This window comes from Leuciscus leuciscus (assembly GCF_965113295.1).
Source record: "Leuciscus leuciscus genome assembly, chromosome: 7".
Classification (NCBI taxonomy): Eukaryota; Metazoa; Chordata; class Actinopteri; order Cypriniformes; family Leuciscidae; genus Leuciscus; species Leuciscus leuciscus.
In genome coordinates, this window is record NC_138731.1 from 814,759 (window position 1) to 834,053 (window position 19,295).

General features: G+C 41.4%; 2 protein-coding genes across 7 annotated transcripts in view; one reads left to right on the forward strand and one right to left on the reverse strand.

Annotated features, from left to right (window-relative positions):
- LOC309502702 (protein NLRC3-like) overlaps positions 1–8,571 on the reverse strand; it is a 109,356-nt gene extending 100,785 nt beyond the window's left edge. The window contains exons 1-2 of the mRNA XM_082175179.1: positions 8,117–8,571; positions 6,205–6,327 (exon numbers count right to left, since the gene is read on the reverse strand). Of these exons, the coding sequence (XP_082031305.1) occupies positions 6,205–6,327; positions 8,117–8,202 (209 nt within the window). The 5' untranslated portion in view covers positions 8,203–8,571. The remainder of the gene's footprint in view (positions 1–6,204; positions 6,328–8,116) is intronic.
- Positions 8,572–10,616: 2,045 nt separating this feature from the next.
- Positions 10,617–19,295, forward strand: part of ranbp2 (RAN binding protein 2) — an 80,741-nt gene continuing 72,062 nt past the window's right edge. For 4 of the 6 annotated variants that reach the window (XM_082175159.1, XM_082175160.1, XM_082175162.1 and 1 more), the window contains exons 1-6: positions 10,618–10,811; positions 11,676–11,743; positions 11,830–11,941; positions 17,113–17,265; positions 17,368–17,598; positions 17,844–17,986. In XM_082175159.1, the coding sequence (XP_082031285.1) occupies positions 10,740–10,811; positions 11,676–11,743; positions 11,830–11,941; positions 17,113–17,265; positions 17,368–17,598; positions 17,844–17,986 (779 nt within the window). In that variant the 5' untranslated portion in view covers positions 10,618–10,739. Of the gene's footprint in view, positions 10,812–11,675; positions 11,744–11,829; positions 11,942–17,112; positions 17,266–17,367; positions 17,599–17,843; positions 17,987–19,295 lie in introns of all 6 variants that reach the window. The other 2 variants (XM_082175164.1, XM_082175161.1) reach the window with 2 other exon arrangements.

Consider the following 19,295-nt stretch of genomic DNA (forward strand, 5'->3'; position numbering starts at 1 on the left):
GTTTCCAACAATATATAATATAATGAACACCAGGTTTGTTGTGCCTTGTAAGCAAAGGCTATGCAGTGCTGCATAAAATAATAATAACAATAACCTATAGCAGCATATAAATCTTCCAAAAGATTTCAGTAACAACTACGCTAGAGAAAAATATATTGATTATCATATGTTACTTCAAATGTTTCTATTCGTTATGATGATATGAAACGAGATAATAGTAAAAACATGAAGCCTTTGTTTGCTTGGTTTTGCTTTTCAAACACGATCGTTTCAAACGCGATCGCGATACATTAAAAACCAGAGCTCGCTCCAAAATATGAAACATTATGGTTACCATATTATACATATCTACGTTTGAGCAGATATCCACAAACACAGTAACAGTAAACACGGGTCCAAATATTATAAAATTCACCATATATCTAGCAACAGTTCAACTGCAATGTGAAGTTTATGCAACAATAACATGAACTAATAATTAAGAATTTCTTACCTTACATCTTTCTTGTCTTCAAATCGCGTTCTTCTGAGGTAAATCCAAGGTAAACAGCACAGCACAGGACAAACACAGTCTTCCAAACTCGATGAAAAGCAGAGAGGAGTAAGTTCCCGAAGTCTCTGGTTCTTTGTTTTGAGGTAATGAGGGCGTTTACAGGTCTGCGTTCTGCCGCGTGGATCATTTGCATGTCAATCGCTCGTGCGCGCGTGGGTGTGGTCACATTATAGTTAATTAGGACGCGTTTGAGAAACTGTACATGCCGCTGCTTTCTTACGGATTACTTAAACAGAGAATATTTGTTTTTTATATATTTCACATACTTTAAAAATAGAGACTCCACGGGTTGTATAGACATGTGTTTCAAGTCTGTGTGGCAAACATTCACTGAGTTACAGGTCATTTTCTGTCGTGTTTCAGAATGAGTTTCTCATTGAGAGAGACGGCAGAACGCGCATCATGTTTATTTTCTTTATTTTACGAAAAACACAACATTTTGTTTTTATTATGAGTGTACACAAAAAAAAGAAGACATTTAACAGTTTTTAAATATGTATAACACTTGCATTTATGACAAAAATCGACGGAGTTATTTGAGTCAATAAGAACAAAAGTGAGCTGGTATCGCCGGCGATACCGCCGACCCCAGGGGGTTAACACCTGTATTACGTTCAGTTCTGTTTCAGTTCAGTGTCCGGTATCGTCAATGTTAAGTGTGTGTCGCTCTCTGTTCGCCTGTCTGTTGGATCTCTAGTAAATAAACCTTTGTATTGGATTATACGTCTTCCTCATCTGTCTGTCAGCAACCACCCGTGATAGAACACCGGACCAAACAATTTGAACGCGTTTGTATATTTTTCTTTCCTCCCTATTTTCATGTTCAGTGTTTTTGTTCCATTTTCCACCTCTGCTTGCACCATGGACTTTCCTGCAGTTCAACTCATGTGCCTTGAGCAGGGAGAATGCTCTCTCGAGGAATATTTAGAAACATTTCTGGATCTCGCCCATCAGACCACCTTCCCGGACAACTGCCTGTCAGATTCCTGGATGTCAGACACAACACCGCCACACGTGCACAGTTATTCGGGGAGGTTCCTCGAGGGAGCTTCGCAACATATGTGGAGTGGGTGCTGGCGTCCTGCGGATCAGCGTTCACCGTCAAGGATGCCGCCAGCCTCACTCTCCATCCAGTGCCCAGCCAGAACCATCAGGATGGCGAGGATTGACGAACTGAGCCCACCGCAGGTAGCGCGATGGAGACCGCCGCAATGTATGAGCCCGCGCCCACCAGAACGACTGAGGACCACATCGCCACGGAGCCTGAGAAGCACGCGCCTGACCAGGTGTGTGAGCCGTCCAAGCCATCTGAGCGAGTACTGGTGGACTTCGAGGGTTTGGATGTGACTCTACCTGTCACGCTAGCCCCGGCCAGCCTTCCTCTCCCACCACCTCTCCAAACTATCCCGAACACTTAATTTTTTTTGATTTCTTCAGTCTATCCCCCAGTCTCCAGCCATCTGTGCCACCCAGTCATCTCTGTCACCCTTCAGTCCCTCGGCACCACCTCTGTCTCTCAGTAGCGTGGTACCACCTCGGACCTGTCAGGAGCCATCTTCTCCTGGGCATGAGGAGCCCGAGGCTCCGCCTGCAGCCTCGGTGCGCTACGCTCTGCATCGACCTGTTGCCCTGGCTACCGCACCTGTGCTCCTTCCACCCTCGACCTCTGCGTGGACCATCAGCCATTCGGTCTCGCTTGACTCCCTCGGCACGTCAGCTCCACCGAGGTCAGACATCCCTTCACCTCTGGTGTAGACTTGCGGACCGTCCACTGCTCTCTGGTCCTCCACACCTTCTGCTGCGGCTTGCTCCGCCCTACTTCAGGCTCCACCTCCGCCCTCGGGGGCCCCAACTCGCCCTCAGACCTCCAAACCCCCACCTCGCTCTCGGGAGGTCGTCGCTGCGGCTCCGTCGCAGCCACCAAGATCTTCACCATCTCTCCACCACCTCGGCTCATCGGCTGCGCGGTGGGCTCCATCCTCGCCATCGTCGTCTCCGGTCAGCCCCATGGTGGCCCTCATCAGTATTCCTCCATGGCTCCTCCCTCCGTCAACGCCGCCGTTATGGTGATTGTTATGTATTTATATCATAACCATCATATAGTCTGATTCACTGATCTCATCCAGTGTTTAATTCCTTATCAAAAGTGTTACATTACCACCACTGTGAAGCTTCAGCAAGAGTTAAAACACATCATACAAAAAAACAAAAAATAGCTATAGAGTCATTTAGACACACAAAGATATAAAAAAATCGCATGAATCTCAACAATGGTGGCAATAAAAAAAGGCCATTCAGCTGCATAATTTATTCATGCTGAGGTGAGGTGCATGCTGGGAGTTTTGCACTATGCTGGCATCCAGCGTGCATTGCAATATGAAACTTTTGATTGTCACGATTGTTGAGATTCATATGCTGATTGTTGATGTCTGTGTGTGTCTAAGTCATGCAGGAGTTAAACATTTTTTATGCCCTATATGATTGTAATATCCTTCAAAACAGGATCTGCTGGATCTCATGCTGTAGATTCACAGAGATACTATAATCAATAAATATAAAATTAAAATACATATTAAATCAAAGATTAGACACAGGGAGAGATCAGTGAATCAGAAAAGTCCAAAATGATTACAGCATCGTCACAACAGCCAAAAACACCTGGTTCTTCGTTCTTCGTACGTCGCTAACTCACTTAGCTGGATTTGATTGTTGGCGATTTGGCATGATCTTGGATTGTTTGGTTCTTCGACGCTCATCAAGAACTTGCTGTCATAGCAACAGGTGCGCAATCTTAAACCTGCTCGGGAGCAGGCTTATTTCATGTTAACAGGATTAGACTGCGGCTTCATAAGCGGAGCTGATACGGGAAGTCCAGCGCAGTGCGATAGTGCACTTTCTGAGATATAACTTATATTTTTTCTTGTGACTCGTGAGATTGTCGTTTACATTATTAATTTGTTGGAAACGCACATTTATTTTCGACTTGTCGGAGTCTGGCTTTAACTACAGCACAAACTGTTTGCATTGCCCTAAGATTATTTGATTGCCCTAAGATTATACTCTTTCTTTTACACTATTGGAGATGCGGAGAACTTGATGGAAAGTGCTGTCTGTCGTGTCATTCAGAGTTTACCTGGCGCTTTTAGGTTTAAAAAACAGTTTTAGGTTTTTTTGTGGCATTTCCAAGCCACTTAAGACCCAATGTTGTAAAGCAGTTTTTTTTAAAGCAGTTTTTTTTTAAAGCAGTTTTTTTAGGCCATCATAATTTTTTATGAAGATCATGCAATCATGACCATGCCGATTACAGTATGTGTCACTCAGGCTTCACTAACGTGATTGGTACCATAGACTATAGGCTAGACCATAGACTGTCATCAAGGCCTCAATGAAGGGGATTATGTGAACAGAAACACAATGTAAATGTGCAGCCCAGTTACTTTTGTGATTCTTAATATTCCAGATTAGTAATATTATATCAAATAAAAAAAAGGCAGTTGACTAAAATCTTCCATATCACAAATGTGAAAGCAAAATGGCCAGGATCTGTGCATGACTTAAGCATTTTCAGAAATTCACATTTATACACATTATTTGAAAGTGGTAAGGAAAGTTCCACAATTAAATATCAAGCTCACTGTATTACATACACTTATGCTGATCCTAACAGAACTGCATTTTTTCATAGGTGATTATGACATGTTCCTGCCTGCAGACAGGTGTTTTATGACCCCATTCCCTGACCCAAACCAGTTACAATGCAGCTCTAGCCAGGACAAGGGCACACAATGAAATGAACTTTGGCTAAAGGGAAGATTTCAGTGTCTGATAAGTCTGAGGGTTGCACACCTGACAGGGCCTGTGACATTGTTGCATGTGCCATATTACAGAACATTGCCAAAAAAAAAAAAAAAAAAAAAAACCTTTTCATTAAATGTTGAATAAAAGACAAATATGCTTAGTTCCTTGAGTTTTATTTCAATTGTTCTTTGTAAAGAAAAGCCAGTGGTCAAGTGCCTGCAACAAGAGATATTAGACACATGCCTCATGCAACAAATAAAAAGGAAAAGTTGTCTATCCACTGCCCACCTGTAGGCCTATGTCTCCTCTGTCTGTGCAGACTCTTCTGTAGGCCTTTCTGTAGATGTGGAATCCTGACACTTATATTGCAGCCATAAAGCATACAAGTATAAATGAAGTAAAGTTATTTATGCACTTGCAGGTAGGCTAGTTCCTCCATATGACAGTTATCTGAGAGGGTTTATTCACTGTCCAGTGCAATGGAAACAAATGGACATTACAAAGTCTTATACTTTCTTTCCTTTGGAAAGTTAGAAAATGTCCACTTATTGCACATATTTCAGCACCACTTTCTTGGGAACAGATACAAGTGTTGGTGTATTATGTAAAAGTGCACAAAAGAGGAAAACACAATGTCATTACAATGAACTACACTCGGGAAAAATGTGAGCAATAACTCATGGCAAAATATGATTTACATTAACATAAGTTTATCAGTTTTCACTTTCACAAGTCAAAGCAATTCATCATTACTCAAGATTTACAGTTGAAATGACTATACGGCCTTAATTTAATGCAGCAAAAATTATTTTACAGTGTAGGCTACTAAGATCTTTTCTTCTTTTTGCCTTTTTCTTGGTTGCTTTTATAAAGAGACAACCATTTATTTAACAGTGCCTTTTATAAAAGAGACTATAATATAGGCTAACTAAAAATTACCCTTATGTAGAATATTTTTGTCCTTCACTTTTATTTGTTTCCATGTTCTAGTGTGGTGACTCTGACATTACAATGAACAAAGTAATTATGCAATTATTAAAATACACATATATAGGCTATTAAGTGATAAAATACATCTAACAAATTTAAATTGTCTGCTACTTTTTGCCAGCCCTCTCTCCTGGCTTTTGCAGACTTTGAGGTGTTCCCTGGCGTTTTGATTAAACATTAAAATTCCGAATAAACTTTGACTATTAGTTCTTGCTCTGCTGAGGAGAAAAACTGAGCGCGCTCTTTGGCCACGCTGAGCAGCCAATAGCAGCGTTGCTGATCAATGTTTCTACTATCGATACATATCCCCTTTTAACCAGCGCATGAACGCGCAATTATCTCAGATAACTCAATCCAGCGATACTAATCCTATCCGGCAAGTGTGTTCGAAGAACCGAGTTAGCCAGATCATGATTAGCACGATGATATCATCTTGGATGTCTCATTTGATCTCTGATGTTTTAAGCAACGTACGAAGAACGAGCCCCTGATCAACTTCATCTTGGCTTTTTCTTGCCATAACAAATGTGTTTTATAAACTCATTGTCACAGCAGCAGGAGAAAAACTAATGTTAAAAAGTCAAGGGTCAAGAACCCAACTAAAGCGAACACTGATCACCATTATAGTCATAGTTTTATTGTTATCGTTATCAGCATAACATATGTGGTTTGGAAAAACAGTTAAAGCAGCCAGAGAAACAAAAAAACTGATGTTAAAAAGTCAAGGGTCAAGAGCTCAACTAAAGCAAACACTGATCTCCATAATGGTGACATCAAACCAAACATTTTCAATTAAACATCAACATCTAAACCTCTGTTATTTAGATACGTGTCTGCAAAATGCTAAAATAGCTAGTTTTTACCTGGGGTCAGAGGTCACTGTAGCATCACTGAATGTATGGGGTTGCATCATGGATCTGTTACTCTTCACAGACACACCACTGGGTTCGGGAGATTCTGATCTCTGTCTCTGCCTCATGCTGATACTACCAAAAAATGTAAATGAAATTTTAGACCTGTTTTTTGTTTTTTCTTTTAACCCCTTACTATTTGGTCATATAATGTTGTTGAAGTATGTAAAATTTAGCATTTTTTACGCAGCTAATCGCTATACCTGCTTAGCATTTATAATGTAAACATCCGTTATTGATATAAAAATACCCCAAATTGCATGAAAATCACACACAAAACATATACTATCGTAATTGTGTGTTTATTCTCTTCATTGTTAATGAATAGAAATGTTTCTTTGGCTCTGTTTTTCACTGAGCTGCGATGGAGGAAGTTTACACAGGACGTGGTTATGCAGAAGGCAGGAAATATGCATGTAAGATGATTGACACCTCCAGATGGAATCAGCGTGTCATAAACCCACGCAAAACCCGGAAAAGAACAGATAGACATCGCTCTGTACCCTGTTTTAGGTCAGTTCGCATAATTCAGTGGGAAATGAATAGAAATGGTATACTGTATGATGAAATATTTTGCAAACGTGAGAATAAGGAAGCTGTTCAGTGGAGCTGTGCGAACACAAATAAACCACAGCAGACGTGACTTACTGTCCAATGATTCTAGCTGGTCTTGGACATGATTGGCTGGAGTTTTTCGAGTCCTGCCCGTTCCACAGATGATTAAAATGCTTAATTTTCATTTCAGTGCTTCAAACTCAGTGGCTGAAAGTGGGTTAGGAATAGGAATTCAAGTGACTTTGAAAAAATGGACAAAAAAGTGAATCACATACCCCACCTTTAAGAAATTACAGTCACTGCAAATTAGTTTTTTCATTGAGTTTTAAAGTGCAATGTATATTAAATGACTATGATCTGAGGCCGTTGGCGATGCAGTGATGGTAAAGGGGTTAATCTCTCAAACAGTATAACTTTAATGCTATAATGTGTTTTTTAAGTCTTGCCTGTTTATACAATCAGTTTGATACTTGCAAGCTGTCTAAGACGAGTTTCTGTGCACACACACTCATGCTCACTGAAAGCACCTATCAGTCAGCGTGCGAATACCGAATTAAATTCTCTTTCATGTCTTATTGTGCTTTTACACACTTCAAAATGCACAAAGCTATGTCAAAATGCTGTCTCAGTGAGTATTCGTGTAATCACAGCCAGTTGTTTTAAAGGAACACGTCGACTTTTTGGGGCTTTAGCTTATTCACCGTATCCCCTAGAGTTAGATAAGTCCATACACACCCTTCTCATCTCCGTGCGTGCCGTAACTCTGTCTGACGCACCCACTGCTAGCCTAGCTTAGCACAAAGACTGGAGGTAAATGGCTCCAGCTAGCATACTGCTCCCAATAAGTGACAAAATAACTCAACATTTTCCTATTTACATGTTGAGATTTGTATAGTCACAGCGTGTACGAATAACAAGGTCACGTGAGACACAGCCATCTTCTAACCGTATACATACTGGGAACTATTTTCTCAGAAGGCGAAGCACTGCTACTTCTGCGGAGTGATTTGCTCGCAGCGCCTGAGACGCCCAGTGGTGAGGAGCAGAGAGTTCCTCAGAGTTGGAGTAAATCACTCCGCAGAAGTAGCAGTGCTTCTTAAATTCCAGGGCACTTTGGGAAGGGTTGGAAAGATCATTCCATCAATGAGGATCGATGAAAGTGAAGGTTCAGGAAACCATGAGACACCAATCATTCAACAACCACACAGGCTTCAGGAATGCACTGTAAATTACTCTGGATTAAAATATCCATATATATGGGCTATAATGTGGCAATATGTGCTAAATGCAGAAATGAGCAGTGTCTTACCTGGGGTCAGATGTCACATCACTGAGGGCCGAGGGTCGATTCTTCACGGATTGATCACCGCTCGACACAGCCGGTGGAGAACTCATTTCAGAGTCAGCGTCCTCAACAACATTAGACAGACATTCATGAGTATCTTTGCATACTTATCTATGTAATACATGTGCAGTTTATGTTGTTTAAAGATGCTGCAGTTCAAACGGTTTAACCAGTCGTACACTGCAGTATATGGAATCATACTCATAATTTGTTGTAGTATAACTGCAGGACATTGCAGAAATACCTTCCCCATAATATTGTAATATAATTGAAATTTAAAGTTCCTATTCCTTTATGATTGAATGAACATCATATAATCAACTGTTTAGTGTTTTTAGTCAGAACATTGAACTAAATAAAAAAAAAGCTTAGTGCACTCATCAACAACTAGTGCTTCGTTCAAAAAAGATGCTACTGTATAACTTCCGTGTAGTACTTCTAAGGTATTATACAGCTATGGTTCAGTGCAATAAAAGTTAAAGGGATAGTTCACTTTGAAATTAAATTTTGGTATGTTTTAGCTTACCTCAAGGGCATCCAAGATGTAGGTGTCTTTTTTTCCGCAGTAGTTTCAATTTTGATATTTTTAGGTCAAACCGTTCTTGTCTGTCAGTCATATAATGCAGGTCTATGGTCACTTGTCTCAAACAGCATGCACAGAGTCCAAATTAAAACAATTCCCCATCGTAAACTACACATTGATGGCCTAAGACACGAAACGAGCGGTTTGTGTGAGAAAACGAACAGTTTTTATATCGGCTGCGAAACCGTAGCAAATGCGACATCTAGTGTATATATCTATACCCGCCCGCGCTCTCAGATCACTTGGACATGGCTGAGTTCAAGAGGTAAAAACGATATAAATACTGTTCGTTTTCTCACACAAACAGCTCGTTTCGTGTCTTAGGCCATCAATGTGTACTTACGATGGGGAATTGTTTAATTTGGACGACGGGGAATTGTTTTAATTTGGACTCTGTGCATGCTCTTTGAGACAGTGACCATCGACCTGCATTATATGACTGACAGACAAGAACGGTTTGACCTAAAAATATCAAAATTGAAACTACTGCGGAAAAAAAGACACCTACATCTTGGATGCCCTTGAGGTAAGCTAAAACATACCAAAATTTAATTTCAAAGTGAACTATCCCTTTAAACTCAATTTAGCATAAATGCTGTTAAAGGGATAGTTCACACACACACACACACACACACACACACACACACACACACACAAAGTATATTTGTAACCAAGCAGATCTCGCTCCCCCATTGACTACCATAGTATTAGTCCCCTACTATGGTAGTCAATGGTTGGCTAGTTCTGCTTCTTCCAAATATCTTCCTTTGTGTACAGCAGAACAAAGAAATGTAGGCTATATAGGTTTGGAACAACTTAAGGGAGAGTAAATGATGACAGAATTTTTCCTTTAGGTTCCGCAGAACAACAGCAGCACTGCAGAATGGACACAGTTCGGAGTTAGTTTGTTTCGCTGTAGTCGCTATACCTGTGTGGAACATTTACGTACAAAAGTGACACAACTGCTGTAAATTGTAGTAATTTGGATGCATTAAAAGTGCAGAATTATTCAGCAATGTCCTTTGTGTCGAATTTATCACACATGAACGAAAACTGAATTCTCGTGACAATAATCGCGCGACACTCACTGGGTCATTAATATCTAAATATCATAACTGCACGCTCAACACTGCAAATACAAAGGTATGTCATAACGATTACAAAACAGTCATTTTGTTCAGAGCTGTTAAGCTGTCGAAATATAATGATCCGGGTTTGAATCACATTCAAAAAGCAGCTCATTACATGAAGAATACATTCTGAACTTCCCACAGGATAAACGGAAGCTTCGGAATGGCGTCTCGATCCTCTTTTCCTTTCGTTTATACCTGGTTTAACATCACATTCTCCGAGTCTCAGTCGTGCTGTAACGCAGAGGTTCTCAACCTTGGGGAGCTACATTTTATATGGTGTATTTGTGTTGTTTGGAGATGCGCTTTGAGATGTACAGTTAAAGACGCTATAGAAAATAAAGGTTATTATTATTAAATATATATATAATCTAATCTGTTTTTGATAGATGGATAGATAGACTTTTTTTTTTTTTTTGCTATTGTTTTTATAAAAAATATATAGCTGCTACATTTTGTGACTTTTATAAAACTATGACGGACAGGTATTGAACAAGAAGGTGTCGACTCAGGTCTTCAACTGATTAATGGCACTCCAGGCCCTGTTAATGGCCCAAAGCAATCAGGAATTTACTGTGAATTATTTCATGAAAATAAGCAAATTTGATCAACAGAGAATATAATATAATTATAGTCTTATTAAGGTTTTTTTTTAATACTGCCGTGTTGCTTTCCAACCGTTGTGCGCTCCACACTCCAGTCCAGTAGGTGGCGGGAAGATGCGCCATAAACACCAGAAGAAGAAGAAGGAAAAGGAAGTGCATCATCACGTGATCGTGTGTTGAGCAGCCATTGATCGTTACAGACGCTGCTCCGTGTTTAAATGATACTCAGCTAAAACAGCGACGGAGAAGGAGAGTTTGTGACAGCAGACATGAAGAGGAATAAAGCGGAGGTGGAGCGGTATATTTCTGCAGTTCAAAGCGCCTCTCCCTCTCAGAAAGCGGTAAGAAGAGCGAACCCAGGCCTGATGATGTCAGAGATTAGCCGAGCGCGCGCGCTGTCACTCAAACTGACCAGCCGAAGTTCAGCGCTAATGTTGACATGTTCAATTAAACTCTCTTTTCACTGCTTTAGCTGAAGGGCATCTTTAACTTCAACACCACTATTAAATCCTTATCGTTACCTGTTCTAGCTCGCCGTGTCCTGAACCGTGTTTAAAACTTATTACTAGCACGTGTTTATTATTTCATGTTATCTTCCCCTCAGCTGTGGATAAAAGTGTCTGCTAAGTTAATAAATGTGACTGTAGATGTCTACTTGTTCACTCTAAACGCTTATAATTGAGCAGAACTCAACATTTGAGGTTATAAATGACAAAATTTGTCAATGTAATAAACTTCATGATAAGTTGGTGTAGTAGACCTTCAGTTTTTGACTGTGTTCTACACCAGCGATTTGAAGAGTTTAATAAGATCATAACTCATACAGTTTTGGGGCGCGTCTCATATAAATGGAGAAATGATGAATGTTGATGGACTGATTGATAGTGTTATTGTAATGTCCTCGTCTCTGAACTCTTACAGATGATGTACCTGTAGGGCTGGGTGAAAATAATGATTAATCGATTAAGATCGATTCTCATTTTGATGAACCGATATAAGTTGATCTTTTAGTCTGCGCTGTTTTCAGTGGATGAACAGACCATCAGAAGGAATGTTAAAGACACAGAGCGACTCACTGACATCAGTCACGTCAGTGTAATTGGCGTGATTCAGTTTCCCTCTGCTCTTACTCTGTGTTGAATATTAAATACATTATTACACAGATATTGTTTAATTGTGAGACTAACCTGTTTTGTGTCTTGCAGAAGTCAGGGAAAGGGTTTCTGTTTGCCAAACTATACTTTGAGGCTAAAGAATATGAACTTGCTAAAAGGTAGGCTAACTCCTTTGCTCTGTCTTCTGTATAATGCCTGGTTTCTCTGTGAAGTGATGTGTTTCTCTTACACCATTGGGTCATAGGCATGTTTCGGAGTATTTGACTGTCCAGCCGAAGGATCCTAAAGCACACAAGTTCCTCGGGCAGCTGTTCGAACGGGACGGGGAAACGGACAAAGCTGTGGGATGTTACAAGGTTCGGATCCTTCATTTTCTCTGACATGTTTCTCTACGGCAGAGCCTCCGCTGTCTCCGTCGTGAGAGACGCACCGATTGGACAAAGTCAATAGGAGAGCCACTTTTACCGCGAAGTATCAAACGTTAAATGTCTCTTATCAAGCGGTCATCCCTGAACATACAATATGCAAATCAAAAAATACTAAAGCAGAGGAAAAAAAACATTCTTTATCATTTACCAGTCAAATTTGTAACTGAGAGCAGATGGTTTCTCTTAATGACAAAAAAGCAGTATTTCTGCATACATTCATCCCAGAATAAACAGCTAAAACTGGCAACTCCACAGTGTACACACACAACATGTGTTTCTGCCTGACTGTATTCATCCCGATCGATGAATCTGAACATAGTTTACAGGAACGCTGAACATGTGATCGGGTTGATGTGTGCATTTATATGTCACAAGCTTCAAATCGGGATATATTTTGACATGCGCACACGAATATACTGAGTTTGTGCATAATAACTATTCTCCTATTCTGTTCTTTATTAGAAAGTCTAGAGTTAATATTTATGTATTGGTCATATTAGGGGTGGGCGGTATGACCAAAATTCTGTTTCACGGTATGACTAATTTTATTTCACGGTAACGATATATTTCACCATATAGTTATTTACTGTAGTTATTCTCAAAAAATCGACAAAAAGTGCTTTGTATAATATATAAACCCAAATACTTTAGAAATGGAAAGTACTTCACTTTGTTTGAATTTTCTTTTCTTTGGTAAATTATTTCTTTGGTAAACTATTTTTAATAGCTAAATGTAGTAAACAAAACACTCTCATCAACTTTGAGATGAACTGCCCCCAACTGATTGATATTAAATACAACTCATAGGTGCAATTCAACTTTAAATAAAATGTTGCTGAATCATTTTTCAGCATAATTGCTTTACTTCATCAATCAGTTCATAATATCTGAATATTTTATATTGAACTATTCTATTCATAATAAATTAGTTACTTCCTTTTAATTTAGTAGGATATTAGTAGATACTAGTTATGTTTAAATGTTTTCCCGGTACATTTTTGCCATGTCTGCTTATTACACTGCGTTTTTAAGGGGCTTGTTTTGCTCTGTGTGATATCTGGCAACCCGTCACCTAAAGCTTTAATCAAGAGCGGCTCAGAAGTGTCAAGTTCATCAAGTTCATAAGTGACTAGGAGAACAGCAGTATGAAAACCAAACAGCAGCTACTGTTAGTGTTGACTAAGTAGTGTAAATTATACACACCTTGTAACTGCATCATTATTTTACATAGCTCGGTGAACACAGACACACCGCGCTCCCTCTCTGTGTGTGTGCACGCGCGTGTCTTTTGCACAGTAAAATGCGATCGGTTAATTTGAGTGACAAGTTGTAATCACGCATTGAATCAAAGGAAGATTTTATCAGCTGGTTCAGTGGCCAATTGTTTGGAGTTAGAAATATATAACTCGCGCTGCATATTTAGTAATTTTGCCTCAGATACAGGATTATACATTTGCTTTAACAAGCAGGTTGTTCATTACCACGGTAACCACTCGCGTGACTCATGCTGAATGCGAGTTTCGTGTTTAAAAAGTAACTATACGTAAGAGACAGAAAGATGCAGATAACTATACATTATTTAAGGTTATTTCTATTCGTTACGATCTTGATATATGAACTGTTGTTGTGAAGTAAGCTTCATGCTTTCCCCGTTGCGCTCGTGCACTCCTCTAAACTGTAGCCTACGGGTGCCGCGCTGCTCTAGACTGTAGCCTACGGGTGCCGCGCTCCTCTAAACTGTAGCCTACGGGTGCCGCGCTGCTCTAGACTGTAGCCTACGGGTGCCGCGCTGCTCTAGACTGTAGCCTACGGGTGCCGCGCTCCTCTAAACTGTAGCCTACGGGTGCCGCGCTGCTCTAGACTGTAGCCTACGGGTGCCGCGCTGCTCTAGACTGTAGCCTACGGGTGCCGCGCTGCTCTAGACTGTAGCCTACGGGTGCCGCGCTGCTCTAGACTGTAGCCTACGGGTGCCGCGCTGCTCTAGACTGTAGCCTACGGGTGCCGCGCTGCTCTAGACTGTAGCCTACGGGTGCCGCGCTGCTCTAGACTGTAGCCTACGGGTGCAGCGCTGCTCTAGACTGTAGCCTACGGGTGCCGCGCTCCTCTAAACTGTAGCCTACGGGTGCCGCGCTGCTCTAGACTGTAGCCTACGGGTGCCGCGCTGCTCTAGACTGTAGCCTACGGGTGCCGCGCTGCTCTAGACTGTAGCCTACGGGTGCCGCACTCCTCTAAACTGTAGCCTACGGGTGCCGCACTCCTCTAGACTGTAGCCTACGGGTGCCGCGCTGCTCTAGACTGTAGCCTACGGGTGCCGCACTCCTCTAGACTGTAGCCTACGGGTGCCGCGCTGCGTTGCTCTAGACTGTAGCCTACGGGTGCCGCGCTGCGTTGCTCTAGACTGTAGCCTACGGGTGCCGCGCTGCTCTAGACTGTAGCCTACGGGTGCCGCGCTGCTCTAGACTGTACCCTACGGGTGCCGCGCTGCTCTAGACTGTAGCCTACGGGTGCCGCGCTGCTCTAGACTGTAGCCTACGGGTGCCGCGCTGCTCTAGACTGTAGCCTACGGGTGTTGCGCTGCTCTAGACTGTAGCCTACGGGTGCCGCGCTGCTCTAGACTGCTGCGCCTTTCTCCCCGAAAATATCACGTTAACAACAACGCTTTAGAAAACGTAATTCCTTTGTGGATCCTCTTGATCTGCTTTCTCCATGTTTCTTTGACAAATCTCAGTGTCTCAGTCTCTCGCGTGCTGCATGTGAGTTAACCATGCCCACTTATTTACATGTCACGGTATACACCCGATTATCAGCGAATTTACTAATATTCCATTAGTTATTCCATAGAAAGCTTGAATTGTCTACTTTTAAACAAAACAATTTAAAACAAAAATAAACCGACCAGCATATGCTTATGAATTCCGTATGAATGCGCGTTCACTGCAAGATGACGAGTACGCATCGTCAACTTCATCTTTGCAGCCGACACTGACACAGAAAACACTAGTTTATTTATAAACAATTAAAATGTCTCCTTGCTATATTTGATACATTCATAATCATTACTTTTGCTGGTTCTCTGTGACAGCTGTTATGTGTGTTACTGGCAGCGTCACCCTCCGGTTACATGAACGCGTCACCGCATCAGCACCAGAACATGGAGAGAGAATAATCGCACAACCTATTAGATATGCTATAATTAAATATGCTATAATTAAATAAACTAATCGAATATTCAAAAATCGTGACTCATCCCTGCATGGAATCTCTTGTTTCTTTTCCAAAATCACTCGCGTCTCACCCATTTCCGAAGGGGATTATAGGCTAAATGTTTCTTCCTTTGTTCACTTTTAATTAGGCCTTTTATATTTGTATTGTTTACTGTGGTAAAGTAGAAAAACGCTGTAGGACAGATAGCCTACATTTTTACTTCTACGTCAAATTCTTTTAAACACAGTGTATGCTTGCTGTTAGACTTGATAAGGTGTGTCAAGTTTATTTGTAAAGCGTGTTTCACACACGCGGGTGATTTTTAGTTTGGCTTTCTCTGGCAGCGCAATATCAAACATAGATTAAATGCCTTGCCCTTGGGGAGGATAAAATTGGCTCTTCAGACCATTTACTACAAGCAGAAAACATGAAGATATAAGAAAAGAGATCGATGGTCTCTCCTGCTCATGTCCCACATCCCTCTCAAAGCGCAGAGCGGTATTAGGCTATATCACACATAGTGTTGTCAAAAGACCCGGTCCTTCGGTACCAAGTCGGTACTAGAAAAATGTAAACGTCACGGTACCAAGTTTTCTTAAGTACCGGTGGTACAGAGGACCCGTTCAAACCCGGTTCCTTGATGCGCATGCATGCACTGAGCGCGTGCAGTTGCGCGTCCTCTTTATTAAAGCGCTGAGACATGGCGACCGGCGGTGCTGCTGATGTGCTGGCTGTAAATCCACTTGTTGATAAGAAAGGAGGAAAGAGACACATATGGAAATATTTTGGATTTGGCTAATGTCACGTTGCCATAAGTGGCCGTTCACATAGCGCGTTTTTTGCGCGTGCAGATTCGTTATTCCAAATGTAGGCGCGCGGCAAGCACACTCATTATAGAAGCGACGCGGCGCGCTCGGTTTTCCAGGTACGCCTATGTTCATGGTTGCATAGCAACGACAGACGCCACAGGAGAGCAAGCGCTTGTGGAAAGGAGAAACTTGTCGATCTCCGAATGCAATGTTACATGAGGAGAGTAAAGATGGAAAGCTTTTAAAGATTAGTTCCATATAAATTCACGGATAATTTGTTGTTTTGTCATTAGTGAAAATCAATATTGACCTTGTATTTGAAAAAGGATCCTCATTTACAAAACTAAAATTCAGAGTAAGTTCATTCGCATTCGGAGATCGACTATTTTTGAAACGGTGCGAACTGCGCTCTCCATGATGACGAGGAAGTATCAGCAAAGAATTTATTGATTTCTAGCCCTTTGGTACCGAGATCCGTGGATTTTCACTGGTATTGGTACCGAATACTGAAATTTTGGTACCGTGACAACACTAATCACACGTCTTTGTGGAAATATTAAACTAAAGTTTATTTTATTTTATTTTTTTATTTTTATTTTTTTAAATAGATTCAACTTAATTCTATTATTTAAGTTACCAGTATTTACTGATATTTATTTCAATGCTTTACAGGCAGTGTGTTGTTTCTTTGATGGAAATAAACACTTTTTTGCTCAAATAAACATAATTTATTTTTATTTCAAAACAACCCCCAACCACCGCACCACCGCCGGTAGTTGGTCCATTACCACTGTGGTGGTGAAAAACTGCCATTGTCACAGCCCTAGCCGCTGCTTATACTGATCCTGTCGTGTGTGGATGAGAGTCTGAAGCCAGCACTGGTGGGCTGTTGTCCTGCTCCACTTCACACACGCAGGGAAAGGAGAAGTTTACAGTGACCGGAAACTCATTTATACGACACTTTACTCAACTGAAGAACAGCTCGTTCCGCACGTCATTACGTCTGTTGAGTTGTTGTATTGTTGAACTTCTAATGCACTTTTAAAGTTTTAGCATGTAATGCTGATGTTTGTTTCTGAACTCCAGCGTTCAGTGGATCTGAATCCGGCTCAGCCAGACCTGGTTCTGAAGCTGGCGGAGCTGCTGTGCGGGAAACCAGAGCCTGACAACCGGGCCGAGTTCTGGGTGGAGAAAGCTGCCAAGCTGCTGCCGGGACATCCCAACGTCTTCAACCTGAGGGTCAGTACATCACATCACATCTCATCACATCTCATCTCATTCACATCACCTGCTCTGAACACACCTGCTGTCCACTGAGTTCACCCTCTCTCTCTGATGCAGGAGAAGCTTCTGAGCACTCGAGGACAGAACGGCTCCATCCAGCTGTATGAGCTGCTTCAGTCTGAGCTCAAGCTGCGGCCCGACGACTCCTACATCAATGAGCGGCTGGTGCGTCTGTACAGCGCAGACGGCCGGCACGAGGAGGCGGTGAAGCACTGTCTGGAGGTGGAGAAGAAGGGCCTTCTGAGGGACCGTCTGGAGTGGTACGAGCTTCTGGTCAGCACCCTTCAGGTCAGTGATCGTCTCATCTCCTTTGGTACAATCTTTATTTGAAGCATCAAGTTACTTTCAATAGGTGTTGTATTCTATTGTAAATACCATCTTTTGACGATGTAATCGTGCAGCTCTAGTGTCAGTACATGCTCTTCTGGGATAGAGAAGGATGTTTTGCGTTCTGTCTGTTTTGATGTGACCTTTGAAAGGTTTGAGCAGATCAGGGGAAGTTGGTGATATCGAGAGAGTGATCTGTGTTTCAGGAGCATCTCTGCCGGCCGAGCGTGGCGTCGAACGAGCAGGCGTTGCGCAAGTTTAACAAGGAGTTGCTGTTAGCGCTCTGCAGCCGCGTCCGACTGACGCTGAAGGTGAAGAGCTGCGAGGAGAGCGCTGATGCTCTCTGGAGGTACGGCAACACCAGCCTGTCTGGACACTACCACAACACTGCACACATGCGCACAAGATTTCACCAACTCAACGTATTTGCACAAATCATATAATCCCTTTAATGTGTGGAGACATCGCTGTGGAACCGATCATCTCTTCCTCTATACTACTATTTACAGCAGCAAATAAACAGCAATGAACATCAGAAGGAACAACTTACTGAAATCAATCATGCATCATGTAATCCAGGGGTCGGCAAGTAACTTTGGCCGCGGGCCAATATTTTTTTTAGCCAGTAGATGGCGGGCCAGCTACACGGAGTAGGTGTAAGAGACACCTACAGACATACCATAATTGTGGAATATGATGGGTCCGTCACCGTCCGTGGATCATTCATTCAATCTTTTTTTTTCAAATTAAAACCAAAAATAAAAAGATGAAAAACGACGTTTTTCCATTATTTATTTACTGAACTGAAATGAAAAAAACGAATAAGGACGGGTTTTCTGATTTTCTGATTGTGCTCAGATCAAAAATAGAAAAAATTAATTACTGGATCAGACAAATTTTAATTTTAATTTAATTTTTTTTATTTAACACCTTATGCATATATCAAGGAAATCATTTTAAACAGATCAAGTACTATTGTGGTAACAGATTACAGCCATTTTAATAAAGGTGTGAATAAAAATCATGCCTCATTCCGTACAGTCCGACTTTTGAACTTTATTCCTTTTTTTTTATTATTATTTATTCGGGGACACACACATACACACCTGAGGTTTAAGGAGGTCTGCGCGGGACTGTTTTTTTTTCAGTCCCGCTCCCACAAGGTTCTATTCAGCAACCGCTTAAAATATACTCGGTGTTCACCCGCTTTGTTTCCCGACCTGACGGTTCCGCAAAATTTAGATCTCGTTTCCATAATCTCACATTCAAATGTCTCTAACGGAAAGAAGGAGATTAAGTAGCCTATAATAATTATAAATGCTATACAAAAATTGTGTTCGTGTCAATATAAATATTAGGCTATTTTAACATTGTACTGTCAGCAGAGAAAAAAAAAGCCACAGAAAAAAAAAAAGAAATATAAATAACATAAATTAAATAGGACAAAGCCTATCACTCAAATTTCTAAGCAACATAAACGAAAATCATATTGCCCTACTGACGAAATGAAGTAGGCTATTTTCTGCCGAACTATTTCAAACATCCTTGCAAAAAAAGAATGTTGTTGACTGACAATGGTTTCAGTACCAAACAGCTCCTCAGAGATAGGTGTACAGGTGGTCAGAATTAAGTGCGGATACGCTGTCAAAAGATGTCGG